Genomic DNA, 22,761 nt, shown 5'->3' on the forward strand with positions numbered 1-22,761 from the left:
GCTCTGGTGTCTGTGTTCTGTGTTGTGAAGAACATTTGAAAAGAACTCTTGCTACACTGAAATGCAGAATTTAAAAAAAATTAAATGTTGAATTAGGCAGTCAAAAGGGAAAAAAGTTGAATAAGTTGTAATCTTAAAAGTAAACATGGAAAATTTCCTAGAAAAGTTTTGATTTCCTATTTTGTGTAATGAGTAGTATGCTGCATACTATCCAAAGTTGGTTTAAAAAATATTTCCAGTAACTATTTTTATTTAAAATGAGCATTTGAGAGAAATTATTAGGGCAGCTCTTTTCCTTAGTAGTAACCTATTCATCTTTAAAATAACACCTGGGATTTTTTTTTTTCTTTTCCAGTAAATTCCAGTGGTGACTTTGCATAAAAAATTAAGTAGGATTGAGACCTGTGTGTGGGGAAGAATATTACCAAAGTCTACAAAAATAATTTAGATTAATTTTATATGTTCTCTTTTATGACAGAGAACTCATTGGTTCTGTTTTTTTAAATGAATAAATGATTTCTTGAAAGGTGTTTAATATTTTCCCCTCACTGCTGATCCTTGGACAGAAACCATACTTTATATTTGATGGTCTGTTTTCAGAAAACTCTCTTACAACAAGTGTACAGTAGTTATCTAAAATTGTACTTTTAAAATGGAGTAGTGTAAATACTAGGTCTCAGAAGTCTGAAAAACAGCAAAGAAGACTGAATTTGGAAAGCATGGTCTGGAATTGCTTGTCAGATTCTAAAGTAATGAAGAATAAATGTTTCAACTTTGGATTATAAAACCCCATTTATGATTTTAAAAATACACTTGAAATAAAAATGATTAAACTAAAAAAAAAAAAAAAAGAAGAAGCAAACTAGTCAGGGAAATTTCATAAATATGAAAGTAGGAACCAGAATATTCTTCAAGCATCCTCTCATTATGAGCACAGATTTGGACTTAAGATGAACATTTGTTTCACACTCCTTGTTTATTTTTTTAAAATTATTTAATCCAAGACTCAATATTCTCTTGAAGAAAACTTCTCTTCATTGTATGTTCTTTGAGTCATCTCTGTCTCCATTCTTTGGTTATTTGGTTAATCTTTCCATTTAGTAACTGTGAGGTTTTCATTCAGTGCTATTGCCCCCACGAGGTGGTTTTTGTCATTCTTCTCTATCTTGGAAGGCTCAACATTTATATTAACATTTTTAGCTATTTAACACACAAGATGGACAGAACTCATACTGTTTGTGATTTCTATCAGTTTTATTTATAAGATACTCTTAAAGCTTAGGTCTCATATTTTCCCTCAAGAGATAATTTATGCCAATATAAGTCACAAAAACACATGAAAAATATCACACATAATTATTTTAAATTTCTAAATTTTTTTTTTTTTTCAAAAGCACTATAAACTACGGATGGCTCCAATTACATCCTAGGTCATTTGGATTAATAAAATAATTTAATGGATGTCAGTATTTGTGAAATTATTTTGGAGGTAAGGGGAATAACATTTTGGAGATCTCTCATCATCCTCACCCCATGAGCAGACATAGCTTAGTAAGTGGCAAGATTAAATTGAGTTTACATTGGAATGGCTCAGAAACATATTCTCCTTCTCTTATATCCTGCAGTAATGGAAAATATTAAGCTAATTTTTCAAATTTGGTGCTTATTACACCTAAATATTTTTTTCCTTCCTAGGATATCCCCAAAGAAAATGGAGAATTACCTCACACTAATGAATCGAAGAATGATGGTAAAATATTTGAACAGTATCTATTGCAAGCTGATTATTGATTTAAAATTATGGAGCTTTTACTGTACTCTCTATTTTGCTTTTATTTTTGTAGAAGAAATAAATGAAACTGAGGAACCCAAACTTGAAACATTACCTGGAAACTGTGATGTGGATATTAAAAAGAAATATGTGATTGAAACCACTCCTGTGGAGGAAATCAATATAAAGAACTATCACAATATTTTTTCTTCCTCAGTTGGCTCAAAGGTAAGATTTTTAAAAAATTATTTTTCTTATTGTTTTTGCATATCATCTCTCATATACACATAATGATACCAAACAACCTAGAAATAAATATAAGGCCATAGAGTCCTAATAACAAGGATAGCAACAGTTTTAACTATACCATTAACAATTATAGAATGTGGTGGGACTAATCGTCAGGATGGCCTTAGGCCTGAGCCTAAGCAACTCCATTTTAACTTCATTTTAAAAGACCTGCAGTTTCACCAGGCACATCCACAGATCCCTCCAGAATGGCCTCAAACAATTTACTTCCCCTCACCGTGATAAAAGAGAGTGAAGCCTCTGGCAGGCTGTCCTCGCCTGATAAGAGGGAAAGGCCAGAAGATCAGGGTGGAGACCACCAGACCAGATGTTTCTGATCCCAGGATAAATAATGTCACTGAGAAATCCAGTGGTAGCTCATAAGGATTAAAAAGGGGGGTCAAAAGCCCCCAAATTTAGTATAAATGATAGAGCAAATGAACAGGGATTCAGCCAGCTGAAACAAGGATGCACTGGAGCTGGAGAGCCTTCTGAGGACCTGACATCCCATCACTTGTCATCATTCCTGAGCCTTTGTGTGATCCTCACCACTCTCAAACTCTACTGCCTCTTCTGGACCTTGGTGAGAGCCACAGATCCTCCCTACAACCCCTTCCTCAACCAGTCTTCTGCTCCACACCAGGAAAGCCTGCCTTGGTTCTCAACCTGATCACCGAGGTCTGAGTGAGTGTGCATCTGCTGGAAGCAAATCACATGTTAACTTGTAAAAAACCTTATTTAAAATGATTTCTAACTTTAATAACTGATAAGAAGTGATATGTGATAATGTACAATGTACAAAAAATAGGCACTAGTGATTCCAAAATTAATATTAAAATATATAGGCAAAAAATGGACTGAGAATACTGGTGCATGCCTGTAATTCTAGCATCTTAGGAGGCTAAGGCAGAAGGATCATGAGTATAAAGCCAACCTCAGCAACTTAGTGAGGGGCTAAGCAATCCTTGAGGCTCTATTTCTAATTAAAATATAAAATGATTGGGGATGTGGCTCCGTGGATGAATACCCTGAGTTCAATCCCTGGTGCCAAAACAAACAAAAAAAAAGTGGTGGAGGGGCAAAGGAAGGAGAATGAAGACAAAAATCACAAAATAAAAATTAAGAAGATACAGATGAGAGACAACAAAGCAAGTGCAAAGAAAACTAATAAAACAGTAAAAGATCATATGAATTGGAAAGATAAAAACTATAAAAACCACAAAAATACAAGAAAAGTATATAATTTCTTCATTCTGATGTAACTAAAATGTAGACACTTGTTTCCACAACTTCTAGTTGTATAATACACCAGTTTGGGGAGGTTTCTGTGGAGCAACTATATTTATGCTGTTTTTTTCTCAATTCTAGCCCAAACAGGCCAGAATTTTTTTTGGAGACATTAATGTGAAATCCTTTCATCCTTGCCTACCAGGGAGTGTTATGGAACCCTTTCCAGAACAAGAGGTGAATCACAAACTATATATATATTATATATAAATAATATATATAACCATAGAAGTGTAGTCATAATAGAAACTGTCAACAAAATTGTCACACAAGCAGCCTATGGGCCAGTTTGCACTGAAGACTCCCAATTCTAGAGTTTGACTGTCAGTGAGTTCAGGGATATTCAAGATTCTAGGCCCCTGTGGGGCTTGCTCCATCTCTAAGCATTGTAGAGGTGGACTGATTTCAGGATCCATGTTTGGTTTGTGAAAATCTAGACAACAAGTTCTCCATGAAACTCTTCCCAGCCCTCCCTGAATCTTCTACCTCACAAAACCACCCACAACATAACTCTGTTCCTGTCCCTAATCTCAAAACACCAATTTAAAAACAGAATTATCCCCACTGTCCATCATTTTACAGACTTGCCAAGCAGCAGACCACATTCCTTGTTGACCAGAGTTTTCAGCACATCCCTGTCAATCTATGCTCTGATCCTGGGCAAGTAGGGTGGAAATCCACAATTCCAGTATAGAGAGGTGGTCACTATGTCTTAGAGGTATACACCATGAAGATGATTCTCTTACAGAGAGTCACAACAATGGAATCTTTCTAAATGGGGTGCCCCCTCAGTGCTATACTTGAATTACATAGGAAGTGACTAATATTGTTTCAGGGGAAGAAGTAAGGTTTATTCCTTCAAATGCCTCTGAGCACAGTAAGGTGGTCAGACATGAAAGATCAGCTCAACTCTGTGGAGAGTCTAGCAGCAACTTTTCTACTAGAACCAACCTATCAGATTTCCTACAGCAACATTTAAATGAAATTCACCTCAGCTTCTAAACCTTGTATAGACCATGTGACTATGAATGACTACAGCATCCCAGAGGTTCCAACAGAGCTTTGTCTCAGTTTCTCTTTTAGACATAGTCTGATTCTTGTTGTGGGTGCCTCCTGAACTAGTGAAATCATATCATAGTGGGGTATTATAAATAAAAGAAAGTAAAGACTGGGTTTTCTGATCTCCTGTGAAGAAAGCAGAGGAAAAGGACACTGAGTGGAAAAGATTCCTGGACAAGCACTTTGATATTTCTGGGGAAAATCTGTAGTACACGTATCCTCCCTTGACATCTCAGGAATAAACAAACTTCCTCCTTTGTGGAAACTGTTTATTGGAATTTAGATGAACATGATTTTCTTGAAATTGCAGAGAGTCTTGGCTCACATGTGGGGAGCTTCCCCTCATTGAACCAGCCAGTTTTCACCTAACATTGCTGCAATCTATTTCTTATTTTATTATTCTATTATTATTATTATTATTTATTTTTAAAATATAATATTTATGTACTTCATTGGCCCTGCATTTGCACTCCAGTTTTTTTTTCCTACAGCCCTCTATCTCATTGCAAAGACATACACTAGTTTATTTGACTCAAATTCAGGGCATAGTCACTAAGCATACTATGATTTTAAACCACCATTTTTCTTCCATGGTATACCTTTTTGTAGTTTTTTCTTAAATGGAGATTCTATTTATTGTGTGCTCTCATATTAAGGTAAAATAAAGAAACTTTTTTTCTTACAACTTCATCATATTATAAAGCTAGTTTTCCATTCAATAAAAGTTTCCAAAAGAAATATAGATCTCTTTTCTTAAAGATATCTATCTATCTATCTATCTATCTATCTCTCTCTCTCTCTCTCTCTCTCTCTCTCTCTCTCTCTCTATATATATATATATATATATATATATATATATATATATATGTATAATATTCCCTGTGGTCCTTCTATTCTGGTTTATAAGCTCAGTAGCCAAAGGAAGGTAAAATTTTCCCTATTTGCAGAGAATATATGAGCTTATGGTATAAAATGTGTCAGTTTTCAATGTGTAATTCTCTATTTATTAAATCTAATTTATTTCAACCTGGGAAATTGGGTCTCACCTTAGTGATTAGCAAATCTTTAGGCAACTCATTATTTATATTCTTTTTGCCAGGATATGTCTCTGAGTCCTCCTCAGAAATACACTGGTCTTTTATCTGGTGATGCATATCAAGGAGCGGAATGGGGTATAACTAGACATATAGAAGGTAAGACCATGTACTCTAAAATAACATTGGGTATGATCTTCATTTAAAACATGGACACTAATAGATTCAATTAGTTGAAGAAATGAACCTAATAAGTATGTAGTAAGAAAAAAAGTGAAATGGTAATACGTAGTATATCTTATTAAGTTTCAGCAACAGAGTAAATATAAAGTGTCTCTAGTGGAGTTGAATTCCATTTCAAGACATGTGTAGATCAGAGGAAAGTTTGGAAATAAATAAGGGGTGGGGAGAAGAGAGAATGAAGAATAAGAATGTTAAAGATGACAGACAACAAAAAAAGAAAAGAAAAAGAAGTGCACATTGTGAAAGGAGGAAAATTCAGATTAAACATTAGAAAGTAGAAGAGCAGAGCATCAGAAAAATTTGTGAGTTTTTAGCACCAAAACTGTTTTGAGAGATACAGTAAAATTTTCCAACAGCTGTTTTCTTAATCAATATTGGAAAGTAATGAAGGAATGAATGCCAGATCATTAAGAGCTACATTTGGTTTGCCATAAGTAAAGGTATACCATAATTACTTCCTAGGAAAGTAATTATGGTAAAGAATAACATAATCTGGAAATAAAAAGGGTAGGATATATCATGAAATGATCAGCAAAGTATAACCTGATAAGATGTTCATTGGAAAGATTATGAATGCTAATATGCCTACAATTTGGGAACAAAATAGGAGGATTTTAAAGAGGCAAGTTAAGTTAGAGGAATTGGTAGAAGATGAATTATACCCAAGAATGCTCAAATTCTAGCAAATCATATGTTGGGGACCATATTCAAAATGCACATTCTCACTCAACAGGTCTTTGCTTACATTTCTAAAATATTTAAAGATGGTTCCAATGCTCTTTACCCACACACCAAATTCTGAGTTGCAAGGGAATGATGTACACTTTAGGAAGTCTAAAATGAAGAGCCATTGCATGTTAGTTCAGATATAACAAGATACAGTGAAAGCATAAATGTAGTTATAATTCCCAGCATGTCTCTGGGCAAAGGAAAAGGAAAAAAAGAGGAAGGTATAACAATTATATTTCCATCCAAGTATGGTGACACACCTATAATACCAATGAATCCAGAAGATGATGCAGGAGGATTGCAAGTTGAAGGCCAGCTTCAGGAAATTAGTGAAGCCATAGCAATTTAGCAAGAACTTGTCTCAAAAATAAATAAATAAATAAATAAATAAATAGTGCTAAGGATGAGGCTTAGTCATATAGCACTGCTGGGTTAAATCTCTCGATATTTATATTTTAACATACAGTTGCTGTATGGGGAAGAAATAGTAGTAAGAATAATCCAAACCACGAATGTAAAAGGAAATGACTCAAGACCAAACTCTAGAAAATTCTTTTTGAAAATCTAAAGGGAAGGGGAAATAAGCTAGGTAACTTTGACTGTAATGAAAAGGAAACTGAGAGGATGCATTTCAGCTGCCCCAGCTTTTTAAATTTTGTTCATTTTATTAAACTTCTTTCTACATAGGATATCGAAACTTTTCTATTGTCTGTATTTTTGGAAACATTCCCTCCATTCTTGCCTGCATGAACTTCACACTACACTGTTGCCTTCTCATTAATTTAACTTCACATTACCAGTCATTAACGCTAAGGTTAAAGCTTCCATTATCCCTTGAAATCATCTATATTCATGCACAGGCCCTTCATGTCTACCTGCCCACAGCATTGAGATTGGTCTAGTTAGATATATATGACCATCGGCCTTCTTTAGAATGTGGATGTCCAACCATCCTAAATTTCTTGGGAATCTACTATGATAAAAATTCTGCCCAACTGTGTTTCTTTATCCCTTCCCCTGCCTGTGCTGTCCTCTGTCATTACTCCTCACCCATCCCCATTAGGTCATAGAAATACTGACCCATTTAAACCTTCTATATTCTTACCATTTCCTGCCTCTGGTTGATAATCTCACTCCTTAAGTCTCTCTTCAACCCAACCTCCAGAAAAGCCACCTTTTTCTCCTAAACCCAACCTCCAGAAAAGCCACCTTTTTCTCCCACTACCTCTTACCAAGAACTTATTAGTTATGAGTTCAAATAGATAAGACTGTTGACACCAAAGTGATATAAAAAACATCCCCAACAATCTAGGAACAAATGGATTAGATTTATATAGGTAATTTCACAGGTCAATTTGTATGTCCTAAGTAGAATAGTTGTTGGATTACTAAGGTAGCCCCAAGGCAGGGGAAAACACTTTGTACCAGGAAGAATATCCATAGTCCTAAAGGACTGAACAAATAGATTAACTTCTAAAAGAAGAAAATCCAATTTGTCAGAATAGTGGAAAAAAAACATTTTAGATATAAAGGTATTCATTGACAAAGGTGTGAAAAGTATCAGTCATTAAGAAAACAATATTGATGAAGAGTGGTTGTTGAAAAGTTATTATTATGAGGAGAAAATAGCAAACTGTGAATTTTGATATTTTGCTGTTTTTTTAAGTATTTCTGGGAACTTTTAATTTATCTGGAGTTGATAATTCTTTGAGTTATTTTTATGCATTAAACCTGTTGACATCTAGTTTTTCCCGGATGAGTTTTGAAGTTTTGGTTTAGTAAAAGCATTCCAAAAAGTGGTAAATATTTGCTGGATACAGTTTGTTTCCCCTAAATACAGCTTCTTAGGAGGCTGAGTTGGGTGAATGGCATGATTCAGGACACCCTGAACACTTTAGAGTGACCCTATCTCCAAGTACAATAGGTTTGGCTATACCACCCATTGATAGAGTGATTGCCAAGGTGGTAAAACACCCTGAATAAAACTACAAGATATGAACACACACACACACACACACACACACAAAAGTAGTTTAAAAAATAAATGATCATCTAAAATAAAACTTATTATTAATTTTTAATTTGATAGACTGTCAGACTTTCTAGGAGTCCTTAGTAACTTAAGTAAACCTGTCCATTTTTCAGAAGATATACTATTAGATGTAACATCAGAGGAAGAGGAAGAAAGCCTTTTTGTCACTGAAAATAATCAGCCACAGGTATGTAAACATGTGAATTTGAATTCTTGGTTTCATCCTGTTTTTCTTACATTCAGAATGTAAATTAGGTCAAATGAAATTACCTTTTGGAAAACTCTTTGGAAATTTAAACATCATAAATTAATATTTAGGTCTAGTACAATCTAATTGGTCATGAATCTGAAAATAACATTGGAAGTCATGGCAACCTATAAATAAATTTTATCCTAGTAATTGAGTCAACTTTTTCTGAATATTGTTTGTGTTTTTATTATATAACCTTATTACATGATGAAAACATTAACTATGAGACTTATGAATAACTAGTTGAAATTATGAACATATGTAACTGTGATTGCCACTGATATAATTAATATTAAAGAACAGTTATTCCCAATAGCTCAAAATTTTAATTTCACATTACCAGTCATTAATGCTAAGGTTAAAGCTTCCATTATCCCTTGAAATCATTGTCTATGTTGAGGCAGACAATAGGCCTTTTGATCAAATAGAAACCTTCTAGAAAGGGACCTTTATGTACAAACAGTAATTTTCCAGTTCATTTTCTTTTCATGTAGGATATTAATAAATATCACTAAGCATTTTATCCTAACACTTTAGTGGATGTTACAAAAAAAGAGTTCTTGGGTTGGGGATGTGGCTCAAGCGGTAGCGTGCTCACCTGGCATGCTTGCGGCCCGGGTTCGATCCTTAGCACCACATACAAACAAAAATGTTGTGTCTGCAAAAACTAAAAAAAAATAAATATTAAAAAAGAAAAATAAAAAAGAGTCCTTGGATGCATCAGGGAATTATGAAATTTTGGAGACGTCTTATTACCTTGTTTTCTCATGTAGTCTGTTAATAGGCTGAAGTTTTGCATGCATTTAGATGGATTTCTCTTCCACTTTTATGTGTGGGTCCTTTTGTTGTATAGCTTTCTCTGTGTAATGTGCCTGGGCAATGGTTAGGTCTTAGTGTCAAATCCCCACTGAACTTGACCAACATGCAAGTTCATGGTCCACTTCTTTTTTTCCACTTACTAATTGGTTTGGTGAAATTCTCCTGAGTCCACTAGAGATTTTCTTATCTTTCACTCATCAAGTTTTCCCTGGCACAGCTGTAGACTTTTTCTTCTATGAATTATTTTCTTATTCTGAAAGCCAATACTTCTGGGTTTTATCTGGTAACAGGCTCTCTGTACTGACTCTCTACTGAGTCCCACAGCCCCTCTTTTTCATCATGCATTCACCCATACCAGTCAATCTGATTCCATATATATGGAAACAGTCAGTAAACACTGTATGTATCCATGCTGCCACCATTTTCCATTGGAAGACTTTTTAGTTTTTCTTCAATGAAAAGTATTGCATACTTTAGCCAAAGTGGGTATACTATGTCAAAGTAAAATATCAACATATTTTCATTCTTACTTTCTCATTTTATTGAACTAGATTTCAACTCAGGAAATATTTTTCTGAAAGTTAGGTTTTGGAAAATTCAAAGACCAATATGAAGGAAGTACAACAGTGTTTCATTTCTACTCTATGTGACATAATTCAGACTATCTTATCACACCAAGTATCATACTTTAACACTAAGAAGCATGCCAACCCAGTGTTGCAAATGTTTAGAGCTGTATAATATCAAAGACATTTCTAAAAAGAGTTCTAAATAAGTTTTCTACTGTGTTCCTATGTTTGGTGGGGAATAAAATGTTGAGTATTTATACTGAGGTCAGTTGCTTAGGGATATATGCACATCTTTTAGTATGTTGTCAGTGAATACATTTACTATGTTTTCATCCTGGTTTTACCCCATGAGTATCCAGATGAAAAAAAAAAAGCTGAATCTGTAAAGCATACTTTGTGTTCCTCTATGGAACATTTCACTTTTCAAAATGTATTTGTATTATATTTAATTCCCATAATTATAAAATTAGAAATTTAGGTGACTTCTAAAGAGAGTGGTGATGATATTTCTATGCAACTAATTTTTGACATAATCTTAACAGAGGGTCTCTGAGCATCATCTAACTGTGGGAGTTTCTCATATATCTGGCAAGGCCTATCAAAGAGAAAAGAGAGTAGATGGATATGGAGAAGGTAAGAACTATGTAGTATACAAAAATATTTGGATGGAATTCTGATCTAAAATATGCATATCTATTCAAGTAACATATCTATTAAGTAGGAAGTAAGGAAAAAGAAATGTAATCTAGGTATCTTATCAGGTTTAAGCCACAGTATAAATTAGGAGCTGAATTAGCAGTTGCATTTATATACACATATTTATCACAGAAAATGTAGAAATAGGAAAAGCAGAGGAAAAAAATGGGGATAAAGACTGAGAAAGGTAGAAAATTCAGGAAGACAGTGAAGGAAAAAAGAAGCAGATATACTCAGTGGAGAAATAGAAATTTATGTCACATATGAGAAGAAAAAAAAGAGCAGGGATTTAAAACCATGGGAAGAATTTGTGAATTTTCTTTCCCAAAGTTGAATGATTGGTAGGGGAAAATTTTCCCAATCTTCCTAACTTAGACTCAATTGGAAAGGAATTGAGTCTTGAAGGAGCAATCAGAAAATTTGACTGGTTTACCACAAATACAATTAAATGACATGCAACACACTGCTACTGCCTAGGATTAAAAAAATATATATAGGGCAGAAACAGCAAATGGGGAAGTAGAAAATGTAAGAATGGTTATGGATTGATCCCTATATTCACAGATTTCTAAAACTTATTTTGGAAAGTTATGGCTTCTTGTAAACTTTCATTTAGGGGAATATTATAAGGAGGAATCCAGAGCTAGCTACATTCAAGTTAAGATAGAGGAATTGGAAGCCTAGTAACTTCACACTGGAGCTCTCAATTTAATGTATTGTCTGTTGGGGATAATGTTCAAAGACTCATTCTGACTCTGAAGGTCTTTGCTTCTACATTTCTATTACATTCTAAGGTGATTCCATTAATCCAGGTCTGAAGAAGACCTAGTTTTCAGTGAGGGAAAGGATTTCCCTTAAGGAAAACTAAATAAAAAAACATTGGATGACATATATTATTATAAATCCAGAAAAAAGTGCAACCATAAATCTTGCTTTCATTTTGAGTATGTCCCTTGGTAAATGGGAAGGACTCAAGTCACAAAGGTGTAGAAATTATATTTCTAAGACATATTTGCTATATTGGTAGTCAAGAAAATATGGGAATAATCTACAAAGAATGTAAAATGAAAATAATTATGACCAGAGCTCTAGATGTTGCTTTTGAAAGGCAAAAGGCAGTGGAAAATGAGGACAGAACCAAATAAGGTAGCTAGGTAATTTTGGAGGGAATCAAAAGGACACTAAGAGAATGCAGTTCAGCTGCTTTCATAGTATCTTCATCAAACCCAAAGTGAAACTATTACTAATGCAGAGATAATTGGAGGCAGTAGGAACAGAGGGAACTATAGCAACCTGAAGATATAAAATTCTTCCATGCAAAGTTACCAGTCACTGAGATGTATGCAGCTTTCATGTGAGTTATTTGAATAAGAAACAGCATTTCAGATGCAGATGCAGCTAGATGTTTCTTTATTTTTTTAATTCTTGATTAGAAAATATACATTGGCCCTAGGCATTCCAGAAATGCACTCTCATTTCTGAGCTACATACTCATCCCCATACTATTAATTTTCTGATAATGCTTATGAAAGTATTTGAAAAGCTGAAAAGATATGTAAACCAGATTTATTTTGAAAACAGAAGTCTTTACTGACTTTACACCTTGAAAAACAAGACTGCTATTCTTAGTAGATATAGCATTACTTTAAAATATAAAGTTTATTGATATGTGATAATTTTGTGAGCTTTCAGATCACTTTTTCCTTTGTATTTCCATATCTTAAATCTTTGTTTATCATACATTGTTTCTAAGATGTAGAAACTGTATTTCTTCACAAGAGTGGATCAAGAAACTTGACATTAGATAAACCGAAAGATACAGGAACAGAAGTTTCAGCATGGTCTCACATTAGTATGAAAAAAAAAAAAATATATATATATATATATATATATATATAAATTAGCTGCTATTATAGAAGTGTGTATCTGAACAAATTACATAAGGTAAATTTCTTGATGAGAAATGATGTTATGGACAAAGGGGCCCGCGGGCCGCACAGGCCGCCGCCACCCCGCGGTCCCGGCCCCGCGCAGTCGCTCCGGCCTTTTTCCGGGAGCGGGGGCGCAAGTCCGGAGGTGGGCCTGTCGTGGGGGCGCCGCGAGGCCCGCGGCGACCTGCGGGGCTGCAGGGCCTGCGGCCTCCCCGGAGTTGGTCTGCAGAAGTCGCGGGATCCCGAGGCCCGCCGCTGGGCGTGCAGCCTCCCCATGCCGCGGCGCCCCCAGCTCTTGTCCACGGGCCCCTCCGCAGTGCTCGCGGGAGCGGCAGGGCGGCGTCGGCAGATCCGGGCCGGTCGGAGGCTGGGCTGCCCCTGGCGGGCGCGCGCCGCCGGGCCGGGCCCCGTGCCGAGGAGGCTCCCCGCCACTGGGTAGCGCAGAGAGGCCTTCTAGGAAGGAAACGGGTGCCCTCCATGGTCAGGAAGGCGTCCGACCCCCGATCATGAACGGGCCCATGCACCCTCGGCCCCTGGTGGCACTGCTTGACGGCCGGGACTGCACGGTGGAGATGCCCATCCTGAAGGACGTGGCTACGGTGGCCTTCTGTGACGCGCAGTCCACGCAGGAGATCCATGAGAAGGTGCTGAACGAGGCGGTGGGCGCCCTGATGTACCACACCATCACGCTGACCAGAGAAGACCTGGAGAAGTTCAAAGCTCTACGAATAATCGTGCGGATCGGCAGTGGTTTTGACAACATCGACATCAAGTCGGCTGGGGACCTAGGCATTGCTGTCTGCAACGTGCCTGCAGCATCTGTGGAGGAGACCGCGGACTCCACCATGTGCCACATCTTGAACCTGTACCGTCGGACCACTTGGCTGCACCAGGCATTGCGGGAAGGCACGCGGGTCCAGAGTGTTGAGCAGATCCGCGAAGTGGCCTCAGGAGCCGCTAGGATCCGCGGGGAGACCTTGGGCATCATTGGACTAGGTCGTGTGGGGCAGGCGGTGGCGCTATGGGCCAAGGCCTTCGGCTTCAGCGTGCTCTTCTACGACCCGTACCTGTCGGATGGCATGGAACGGGCCCTGGGGCTGCAGCGAGTGAGCACCCTGCAGGACCTGCTCTTCCACAGCGACTGTGTGACGCTGCACTGCGGCCTCAACGAGCACAACCACCACCTCATCAACGACTTCACCGTCAAGCAGATGAGACAAGGGGCCTTTCTGGTGAACACAGCCCGCGGCGGGCTGGTGGATGAGAAGGCGCTGGCCCAGGCCCTGAAGGAAGGACGCATCCGTGGCGCGGCACTGGACGTGCACGAGTCGGAGCCCTTCAGTCTCAGCCAGGGGCCGTTGAAGGATGCGCCCAACCTCATCTGCACCCCCCATGCTGCGTGGTACAGCGAGCAGGCGTCCATCGAGATGCTGGAGGAGGCAGCCCGGGAGATCCGGCGAGCCATCACAGGCCGGATCCCTGATAGCCTGAAAAACTGCGTCAACAAGGACCACCTGACGGCTGCCACGCACTGGGCCAGCATGGACCCTGCCGTGGTGCACCCTGAGCTCAACGGGGCTGCCTACAGCAGGTACCCCCCAGGCGTGGTGGGCGTGGCCCCCACTGGCATCCCGGCTGCAGTGGAAGGCATCGTACCCAGCGCCATGTCCCTGTCCCACGGCCTGCCCCCTGTGGCCCACCCACCCCATGCCCCTTCTCCTGGCCAAACTGTCAAGCCTGAGGCGGATAGAGACCACACGAGTGATCAGTTGTAGCCCGCGGGGAGCTCTCCAGCCTCGGCCCCTGGGGAGGGCACCGTGCACCCCAGCCCGGAGTGTGCAGAGAGGCGCCCGCGCCCTGCGCCCCAGAGACTGGCCCAGGCGTGTGCAGGGCGCGAGGCAGCGCAGCCTCTGTGTCGACTGTAGTTGTCCCGTCCTGTGGGCTGGCTCACTGTCCTGTGTCCTTTGCGTTCCTCGTTGAGCAAAAGAAGTTAGTAGTCAATTCTCTCGTGGATGTTCTTGTCTGTGTGCAGTCTTTAGGACATGACGGGGGATTCGTTTGCTTAGCTGTCAACAAAAGCCAGCCGCGGGACCTGTGGCCGTGGTCTGAGCTCCCTCTGCTGGACGCCCGCTGCGGCCCCTTCTCAGGACTTGGGTCCTTCCCGCTTCCTTCATGCCGCACAGTGCACTGTTTTTTCTACCTGCTTGTCTTATTTTTAGAATAATTTAGAAAAACAACAAAGGCTGTTTTCCTGATTTTGGCATGAACCCCCTTGTTCCAAATGGAGACGGCATCTCAAGCAGCTCAGAGGAGGGGGCGCCTGGAGCTCCCTGTGCTGACTGACCTGGGGGCGGCGGTTGCCAAGTCCCGCCTGCGCCCATGCCGTCCTGCTGATGTGGTAGGCTAGCAATATTTTGGTTAAAATCATGTTTGTGACTGTAACCATTTGTATGAATTATTTTAAAGAAATAAAAGTCCCAGAAAGAGCCAAAAAAAAAAAAAAAAAAAAAAGAAATGATGTTATTCTAGCCTGGAATCATATCCTTTCTTTGGGCTTACTAAATTGTAGGTCAAATGAAGGGACATGAAATATGGTTATAATAAAATGAATTAAAAAATTCTGATAGGGTTCACTCAAGATATTTGCTATGACACTATTAATTCAGTTTTGACATTGAAACTCTCATGTTCCTCCTTTATTTGTCTCACTGGAAATCACTGTGCTCTCCACAATTCTGCATCTGGACTGGGGTATATGGACCCTGGTATTTATTATTCATGTTCATCAGAAACATAATCTGACTTTGGAAATTAAACTGCATGTTTTGTTATACTTAAATTCCTTATTTGTCTTCATCTCTGTCATATGACTGTCCTAACAATGAAAAAAAGAAACATAGAACACCCAAAGCCAAACTAAATTTTATCAAGTAAAATTTACCAGAATCAGCTCCATAGTAATTCAACAGGAATATTATGGTGGTTCTGTCACATTCAAATTTTGTTGCTTGCTTTTCAGTATCTCGGGACTCGAGTGATTCCTGGAAGGTAAATCATCTTCTATGTTTGTGTTTAATTATTTTATTTATGTTAAATTATGTTATTTTATATTGCATTGTTTGTTAAATTAAAATATTATATATGTATCTAATAATAAGTAATATATTGTATATGATAATATATAATAACATGATATATCATTTACGTTAAATATATTATTTATGTTAAATTATTCACTGAAAACTGGATTCAGTGCACATTATTTACTAATTATTTTGTCTGCAAGCAGACTGAGAATGCCATGAAATGCAAAGATTTTCTTCCAATTAAAGCAAAGAGGGAAGCCTGGACAAAACAATCAGGTAATTTTTGCAGTACAATTTTCTGCAGAGAACTATAATAAACATCTAAGATGCTAGTGGACTTTACACTCGTTTCTTTTTTAATAAAATATTTTGAGGGAATTTGGCCTAATTACATCAGTGCCTATGTTTGTATCAACCTATTAAAATTTTTCAGAAAAAGCATAAAAATATTGTTAAAAAGAACCAAGTCAGCTGTTTCTACAATCAAACTTTCCAACATTATATCTGTTTGTAGGATTATGAGGTGGTTTTTCTTTCTCTCCCATGTTTTAAAAAGCTTGTGGTAGAGCTGGACTATGATCTCAGATGATTGTGAGACCAAGGAAAGAGATTTTTCTTGAAGTCAGTAGGTCAAGGCCAGTATGGGAAACACAGGAAAAGCACATCTAGAAGACAGTATAAACTATCATGACACTGAGTAAATCTACTAATTCCATGGACATTTGTTGGGCTATATGCAAACTATATTCCATGCTCCTCACCCAACATGTGGTCATATCTAAAGGAAGTATCCACACAATAGAGTATCACAAATTTTAATTTATTCATTTCCTATAAAATAAACACTGTTTATGGGAGAACACGATTTCCTACAATTTAGACTAAGAGATATAAATCCAAAAATACTTTTTTTTTCTTACATTTGTGGGGACTGAATCCAAATATTATAAGCAGTTACTTTTCCACTGAGTTTCACCCAATGACTTCATGGAATTACTGGTCAGCTTGATATATCTAGGTTCAAAGAAAATTGCCCACCAAGGATGTAAATGAATTCCCTCAACTTAGGAAGATATTGTCATGGAGAAACTACATGGCAAATGATAGCAACATTTATATTTCTTCTGTTCTATTATACATCTCAATGGATATCTCAAGTAACAGTCACAACCAGAATCTCATATCCAAGGAGCCCAGATCCTTACACTGTTCATTTAATTAGAATCATCCTACACGTGTATTTCTGGAAACATTCCCTCAATTCAGGCCTGCTTGAACTTCACACTGCTCTGTGGCCTTCTCATTATTCAACTGCTTTTATGTGCATGCCACTCACATTTCCCTGCCCACAGCATTAAGTGTGGTCTAACTACACTGCATATATGACCATCAACCCTCTTTACATTGAGACTATCAAAGCCTCTTAAATTTCTAGAAACCATTCAGAATACTAATTCTTCCTACCTTTGCATCATTAGCATTTCCCTACTGGCACTGTTCTCTGGATGTTCTCCTCGCCAATCCCCATGGTTACTAAATATTGTCCCCTTTAACATTGCTTCTATATCATGCTAGAGCCTTCTATTCTCTCTCCATTTCCCTCCCTCTGTCTCAAAACTTCCCTCCTATGTCAGTGTTCATATCTATCCTTAGAAAGGACACCAAACTGACACCTGTTATCTCCTCCAGCTTTACCACAAACTCAGTTATGCGTGGAAATAAATAAACTGTTGAGACAATATGATGTGAAAGCAGCCCCTTCAAGTGTAGGAGCCAAGGGACTAGAAATGGAAAGGAAAAATTTTCAGGTCAAGAGGTTATTCTCCAGTGCCAAAGCTGATTCACTGTCTGAGGTAATCCTAGGAAGAGCAAAATCAATTTGTGTCTGGAATAATAAGGACAGTCAGAGAACATTCACCAAACAGTGTGAGTCCTAATAGAAAAAAAAAAGATAAAAAAAAGATAAAAGTCAAGAAAGGAAAATAACAGAAAGGAACACTGCATTCTTTTGCTAAAGTTGTAATGGGATCGATCACTTGGGACAACAAAATTGATGTCCAATGGTTGTTGAAACCTTATTATTTGTGTGAAGAGATACTAGGCAGTATGATGTTTCTTGTTTCTTGGCAATTTAAATTTTTTTCATGACATTTTCTTTTACTTTGAGTAGATGAACTTTTGTCTAATTATATGCATTGAACCCCTAGTGTCTCCCCAAGTGGTGTTATGAAGTACTGGTTCAATAGAATTACACCTCAATGATCTCAATATATACTGGGCACAAAGGGACACATGTGTAATTGCAAATATTTGGAGACTGATTCAGGCCAAGGGAAGTTTTTCAGCCAGTTAGGGCACTTTGTAGAAAACCTGTCTTCAAATAAAAAGGCCTGGAATAAGGACTTAAAGTAAGTGCTACAATTACTGCCAAAGATACACAAGTTCCTGGGTACTGTCCTCAGATCCATATACAAATAACAATTTAAAAAGTTTAAAAAAATAATTATTCACCAAAAAGTAAGCTTAAATATAAATAAAATTTAGAAGATACAAATGTTATTACTTTTTATTTGCACAGATTGTTACACATTATAACTGTTTAATAAATCTATACTTTTTTTTAGAAAAGTCACATTCTGACATATCATTGTGTAAAACCCATGAGACACCTGATGGAACTGGACATAACCAGAAGCTGGTATGTAAATATGTCAAGTTAAAATTCTGGTTTATTCATCTTTTTCTGCTTTGGAAGATAAATTACTTCAAGTGAAATTACTTTAAAGTATACTCATTTGGGTATAAATATAAAATTTAATTTTAAGTCTAAAAGTATTTAAATGACCATGAATGAAAATAGCTTTAGAAATCATGGCAGCTTAAAGGTAAACTTTAGCATAGCAAATCAGCAATATTTAAAAATATTGTTTGCTTTTATCTGTGTAGCATTTTTAAATGATGCGGAATAAATTCCAGACTTAGGAATAACCAGTTGAAAGTATGAAGTGGTCATTGTACACATTCAAGTTAAGACATCATCATTTCCAATGGCTTAAAATTTTAGTTTTACATTGTCTCTCATTCATGCAGAGGTTAAAACTTTCATTTTCTCTTGACTCCAGTGTCTGTGTTGAGGCAGATAATGAGCCCAAATCAGACACAATACTGCCAGTTAATAGAATCAAAATCAAAAGGATGAGTTCTTTGCTATTAGGATACAAATGATAACTTCCTAGTTCAATTCCCTTGATGCAAGAAATCAATAGAATCAATAAATATTTTTAACCCTACTATGTTAGTGGATATTAGAAAAGGAACATGGATGCAGTTATTGGGAAATTATGAAAATTTTGAAAGTGTCATCTTGTCTCCTTGTGTGTGTTAGTAGGCTAAAATTTTGCATGCATTTGGGTGGACCTTTAGTCCACTTTTACATATGTCCTTCTACTATGCAGATTTATCTTTGGAATATGTCTTATGCTGGTTCATATCTCAACATCAAGTCTGCAACTGAGCATATCCTATGTACTAGTTTCACTCACCAGCATCTCTTTAAGGGAAGAGAACAGCCTGTGGCAACACTCTAAGCTTAAAAGAAAACATGTATCAACTATTAATAAAATAAATATAATTAATTATCTCTAAAACACTACAAACTGAAAACAAGGAGTATAAATAACAATGTACACTTGACTAAAAATACATGCATCGATGATAACAACATCTCTAGCAAATCAAAACTACTCTAAATGTACATGCTGAACTCCTCTGTTCATTGCACTTTGGCCACACCCATAAAAGCTGAGAGAACTTTTTCAAGTTGCACAGCAAAACTTACTCTCAGTACTTGTTTTGTACTTTGATATGTAGGTCTATCAAATGTAGAAACTGCCTGACACTTCCTGTGGTCCATGGAGGCTGGAGACAAGCCTGTAATTCAAAGATATCTTTTGGATTTCTGCAGTCAGAGACCTTGGAGGGTGCAATACTCCAAGTCTGTAAGGGTTTTCATTGCACGCTCTGGGAGCATGGCAGATATGGCATGCTTGCAGAATCTGTGACTTCTTCTGGTGAATGTTAGAAATTACCACTGGAACCAATTCTACCCTAGTTTTCCTGGACTTTTCTGTCAATTGAATTCTCAAACAGCCCTTCTCTCACACTATCATTATTCTCAAAGTACCCTTTGAAAGAGGCAGTACCCCTGTGGACCTGTGCTCTAGAAACTCTTCAGCAGGCATACACACATTTTTTGTTCAGAGTTTTCATCACATTCCTGCTAGTCCATTCCCAAGGCCCATACAGTGTTAACATCCAACATTCTTGGAGGTAAGCTGTCTACTGCATCTTACAGGTATAAACATGCAGTGGTTCCTGATCTCTCATACAGAGAGTCCATACAATAAGGCCCTTCTGAAATTGTTTTGACCTCAGGATTCTATTGAAATTGCTAAGGATACTCTCCAAATATTTTGTGCTCAACAATGAGGCAACAATTCCAAATGCTCTCAGCAGAGTTGGTTGACTGTACCTGATATATCTGCTCATGTTTTGGTTCTGCATGCAGCCAGTTTTCAACCAGACACATCCCTGGCACTTTTTTTTTACAGAGCTGCAACCTCCCCACCACCATTTGAATTGACCTCATGCACTTTAGATAGACCAGAGGGCTATGCTCTATCTGCACAGAGCATTCAGCAGATGTATGTCTCATTTCCTCACCTAAATCTTCCAGGATTTTTGTTGTGGGTGCCTTCAACTCACTGCTTTAAAAGATAAAGTTCAGTCTTAGAAAGTCTAAAAAAAGAAAGACCTTTTTGTTCTGTTATCTCTACAAGAAAGCCTAGATAAATGAACCTGAGTGAAGAGGCACCTGCACACATAATCCAATTCTCTTTAGAAGATTGTGCAGTGAATCCAACTCTACTTGACACATTAGGCAGAATCTAATACTGTTCTTTTCTGAAAATGTTGTATTGGAATTGGGAAAATCTGTATAACTTTGCAATTTTTTTTTCTATAAACTGTTATCCTTTAATAAAATGAGGGAGATTTTGATGTTATATGAGGGAGTTGGTTGATTGTACCTGATGTATCTGCTCAAATATATCTGTATTTGGTTCTGCATGCAGCCAGTTTTCAACCAGACACATCCCTGGCACTTTTTTTTCACACAGCTGCAACTCCCCCCACCATTTGAATTGACCATATATTTTGACCTCATGTTCTTTAGGTAGACCACAGGGCTATGCTCTACCTGCACAGAGCACTCAGAAGATCTATGTCTCAGTTCCTCTCCTAAATCTACTGGGATTTTTGTTGTGGGGTGCCTCCAACTCACTGCTTTAAAGACAATTTTCAGTTTTAGAAAGTCTACAAAAAGAAAGACTTTTTGTTCTGTTATCTCTACAAGAAAGCCTAGATAAATGAATCTGAGTGAGGACGCACCTGTACAATAAATCCAATTCTCCTCAGAAGATTGTGCAGTGAATCCAACTTTACTTGACACATTAGGCAGAATCTAATACTGTCCTTTGCTGAAAATGTTGAATTTGAGTTGGGGATAATCTATATAACATTGAAATTTTTTTCTATAAAGTGTTATCCTTTAATAAAATGAGGGAGATTTTGATGTTATAATTTTTATATTTTGGAAATTATAGGGCCATTCTGTATATTATATGGAGATTCATTTGGATATAATGATATATTATGAAAAACTAGTTTGCTCAAATTCAGTGTCCAGTGTCTCCACATGTTCTTTATACATCCTTCTGTTGATGGGGTACATGGCTATTTCTGTGATATTTTCATTGAGACTAGCATCAAACATTGAAGTTCGTGTGTTAAGCAAGTATGCTAGTTGGGTTGCAGGGCAAGAAGTGGAAAAAGTGTGGGTTATATGGTGGTCATATTCCTACTATTCTTAGGAATACCCATACTGCTTTCCATAGTGGAAGTCCTAAGTTTAGTCTCACAGTGTATGATTGTACTTTATTCTTCACATCCTCACCAGCACTTATAATTGCTATTCTGAATGGGTGAGCTGAAATATCAATGGAGTTTTGGATGTTTTCACCCTGAATGTTTTGAACACAGAAATTTTTTTTAACTTTGTAAGCAATTTGTATATCTTGTTCAGAGATGTATTGCTTTTTGCTATTTCTTAACTGGTTAGGAGAGTCTTCTCACCAACCAGAGAGCATATTCCTGTCTTTTACCCAACTAATTTCCCCTAGCACTGTTGCTGTCTATTTTTTTCTATGATTGCATTTGTTCTTTCCAATCCAATATAGTGTGTTTTATCTAGTCATAGGCTGTCTGTAGTAGCTCTCCAGTGTTTTTCTACACCAGGTTTTTTTTTTTTTTTTTTTTTTTTTTCATATGTAGCAACACACTGGTTCATCTGACTGACTTTCTTCTCTGGAAATAGTCCGTAATGCTCTATGAATCTGTACTGCCTCCTTTCTCCACTGGAATACCTGTTAGTTTTTTTTTTTTTTTTTTTTTTGATGAAAGAGTTTCATATTCTATCCAAATTGCATGTGCTGTTACATTCAAGCAGAATATAGACACGTTTTTCTTTCTATCTTCTACTTTTTCTAAATGCAATTTTAACTCCATAAATATTTTACTGAAATCTATGAAATTTTCAAAGGTTCTGATGACTCAAAGGAAGCAAGTGCAACAGTGTTTTATTCCTACACGAGTTGACAGAATATAAACTCTCTTATCAGTTCAAGCTTCATAATTTAACACCAAAAAATTGCATCCACTGTTAAAAATGTTGAATTCTGTATTACATCAAATGCATTTGTATAGACAGTTTTAAATATCTTTCTCCTGTTGCATAGTTTGGTGGGGAATGTGAAGTTGGCTAATAAAACACTTAGGATACTTTTTTGGGGAATATGCATGTCACTGACTATATTTCCAGGGAAAACATTTCCTATATACTCCATATAGG

General features: G+C 37.4%; 1 protein-coding gene and 1 pseudogene across 1 annotated transcript in view; both read left to right on the forward strand.

Annotated features, from left to right (window-relative positions):
• Window positions 1-1,456: 1,456 nt before the first annotated feature.
• The window catches only part of LOC114083934 (titin homolog), a 109,834-nt gene continuing 88,529 nt past the window's right edge, over window positions 1,457-22,761 (forward strand). Inside the window, exons 1-11 of the mRNA XM_071607115.1 lie at window positions 1,457-1,489; window positions 1,696-1,750; window positions 1,845-1,999; window positions 2,505-2,642; window positions 3,428-3,523; window positions 5,505-5,598; window positions 8,557-8,630; window positions 10,624-10,714; window positions 15,728-15,756; window positions 15,998-16,070; window positions 18,419-18,492. Of these exons, the coding sequence (XP_071463216.1) occupies window positions 1,457-1,489; window positions 1,696-1,750; window positions 1,845-1,999; window positions 2,505-2,642; window positions 3,428-3,523; window positions 5,505-5,598; window positions 8,557-8,630; window positions 10,624-10,714; window positions 15,728-15,756; window positions 15,998-16,070; window positions 18,419-18,492 (912 nt within the window). The remainder of the gene's footprint in view (window positions 1,490-1,695; window positions 1,751-1,844; window positions 2,000-2,504; window positions 2,643-3,427; window positions 3,524-5,504; window positions 5,599-8,556; window positions 8,631-10,623; window positions 10,715-15,727; window positions 15,757-15,997; window positions 16,071-18,418; window positions 18,493-22,761) is intronic.
• LOC139703612 (C-terminal-binding protein 1 pseudogene) lies at window positions 13,122-15,194 on the forward strand (annotated as a pseudogene).

The sequence above is a fragment of the Marmota flaviventris genome (assembly GCF_047511675.1).
Source record: "Marmota flaviventris isolate mMarFla1 chromosome 5 unlocalized genomic scaffold, mMarFla1.hap1 SUPER_5_unloc_1, whole genome shotgun sequence".
Taxonomy (NCBI): Eukaryota; Metazoa; Chordata; class Mammalia; order Rodentia; family Sciuridae; genus Marmota; species Marmota flaviventris.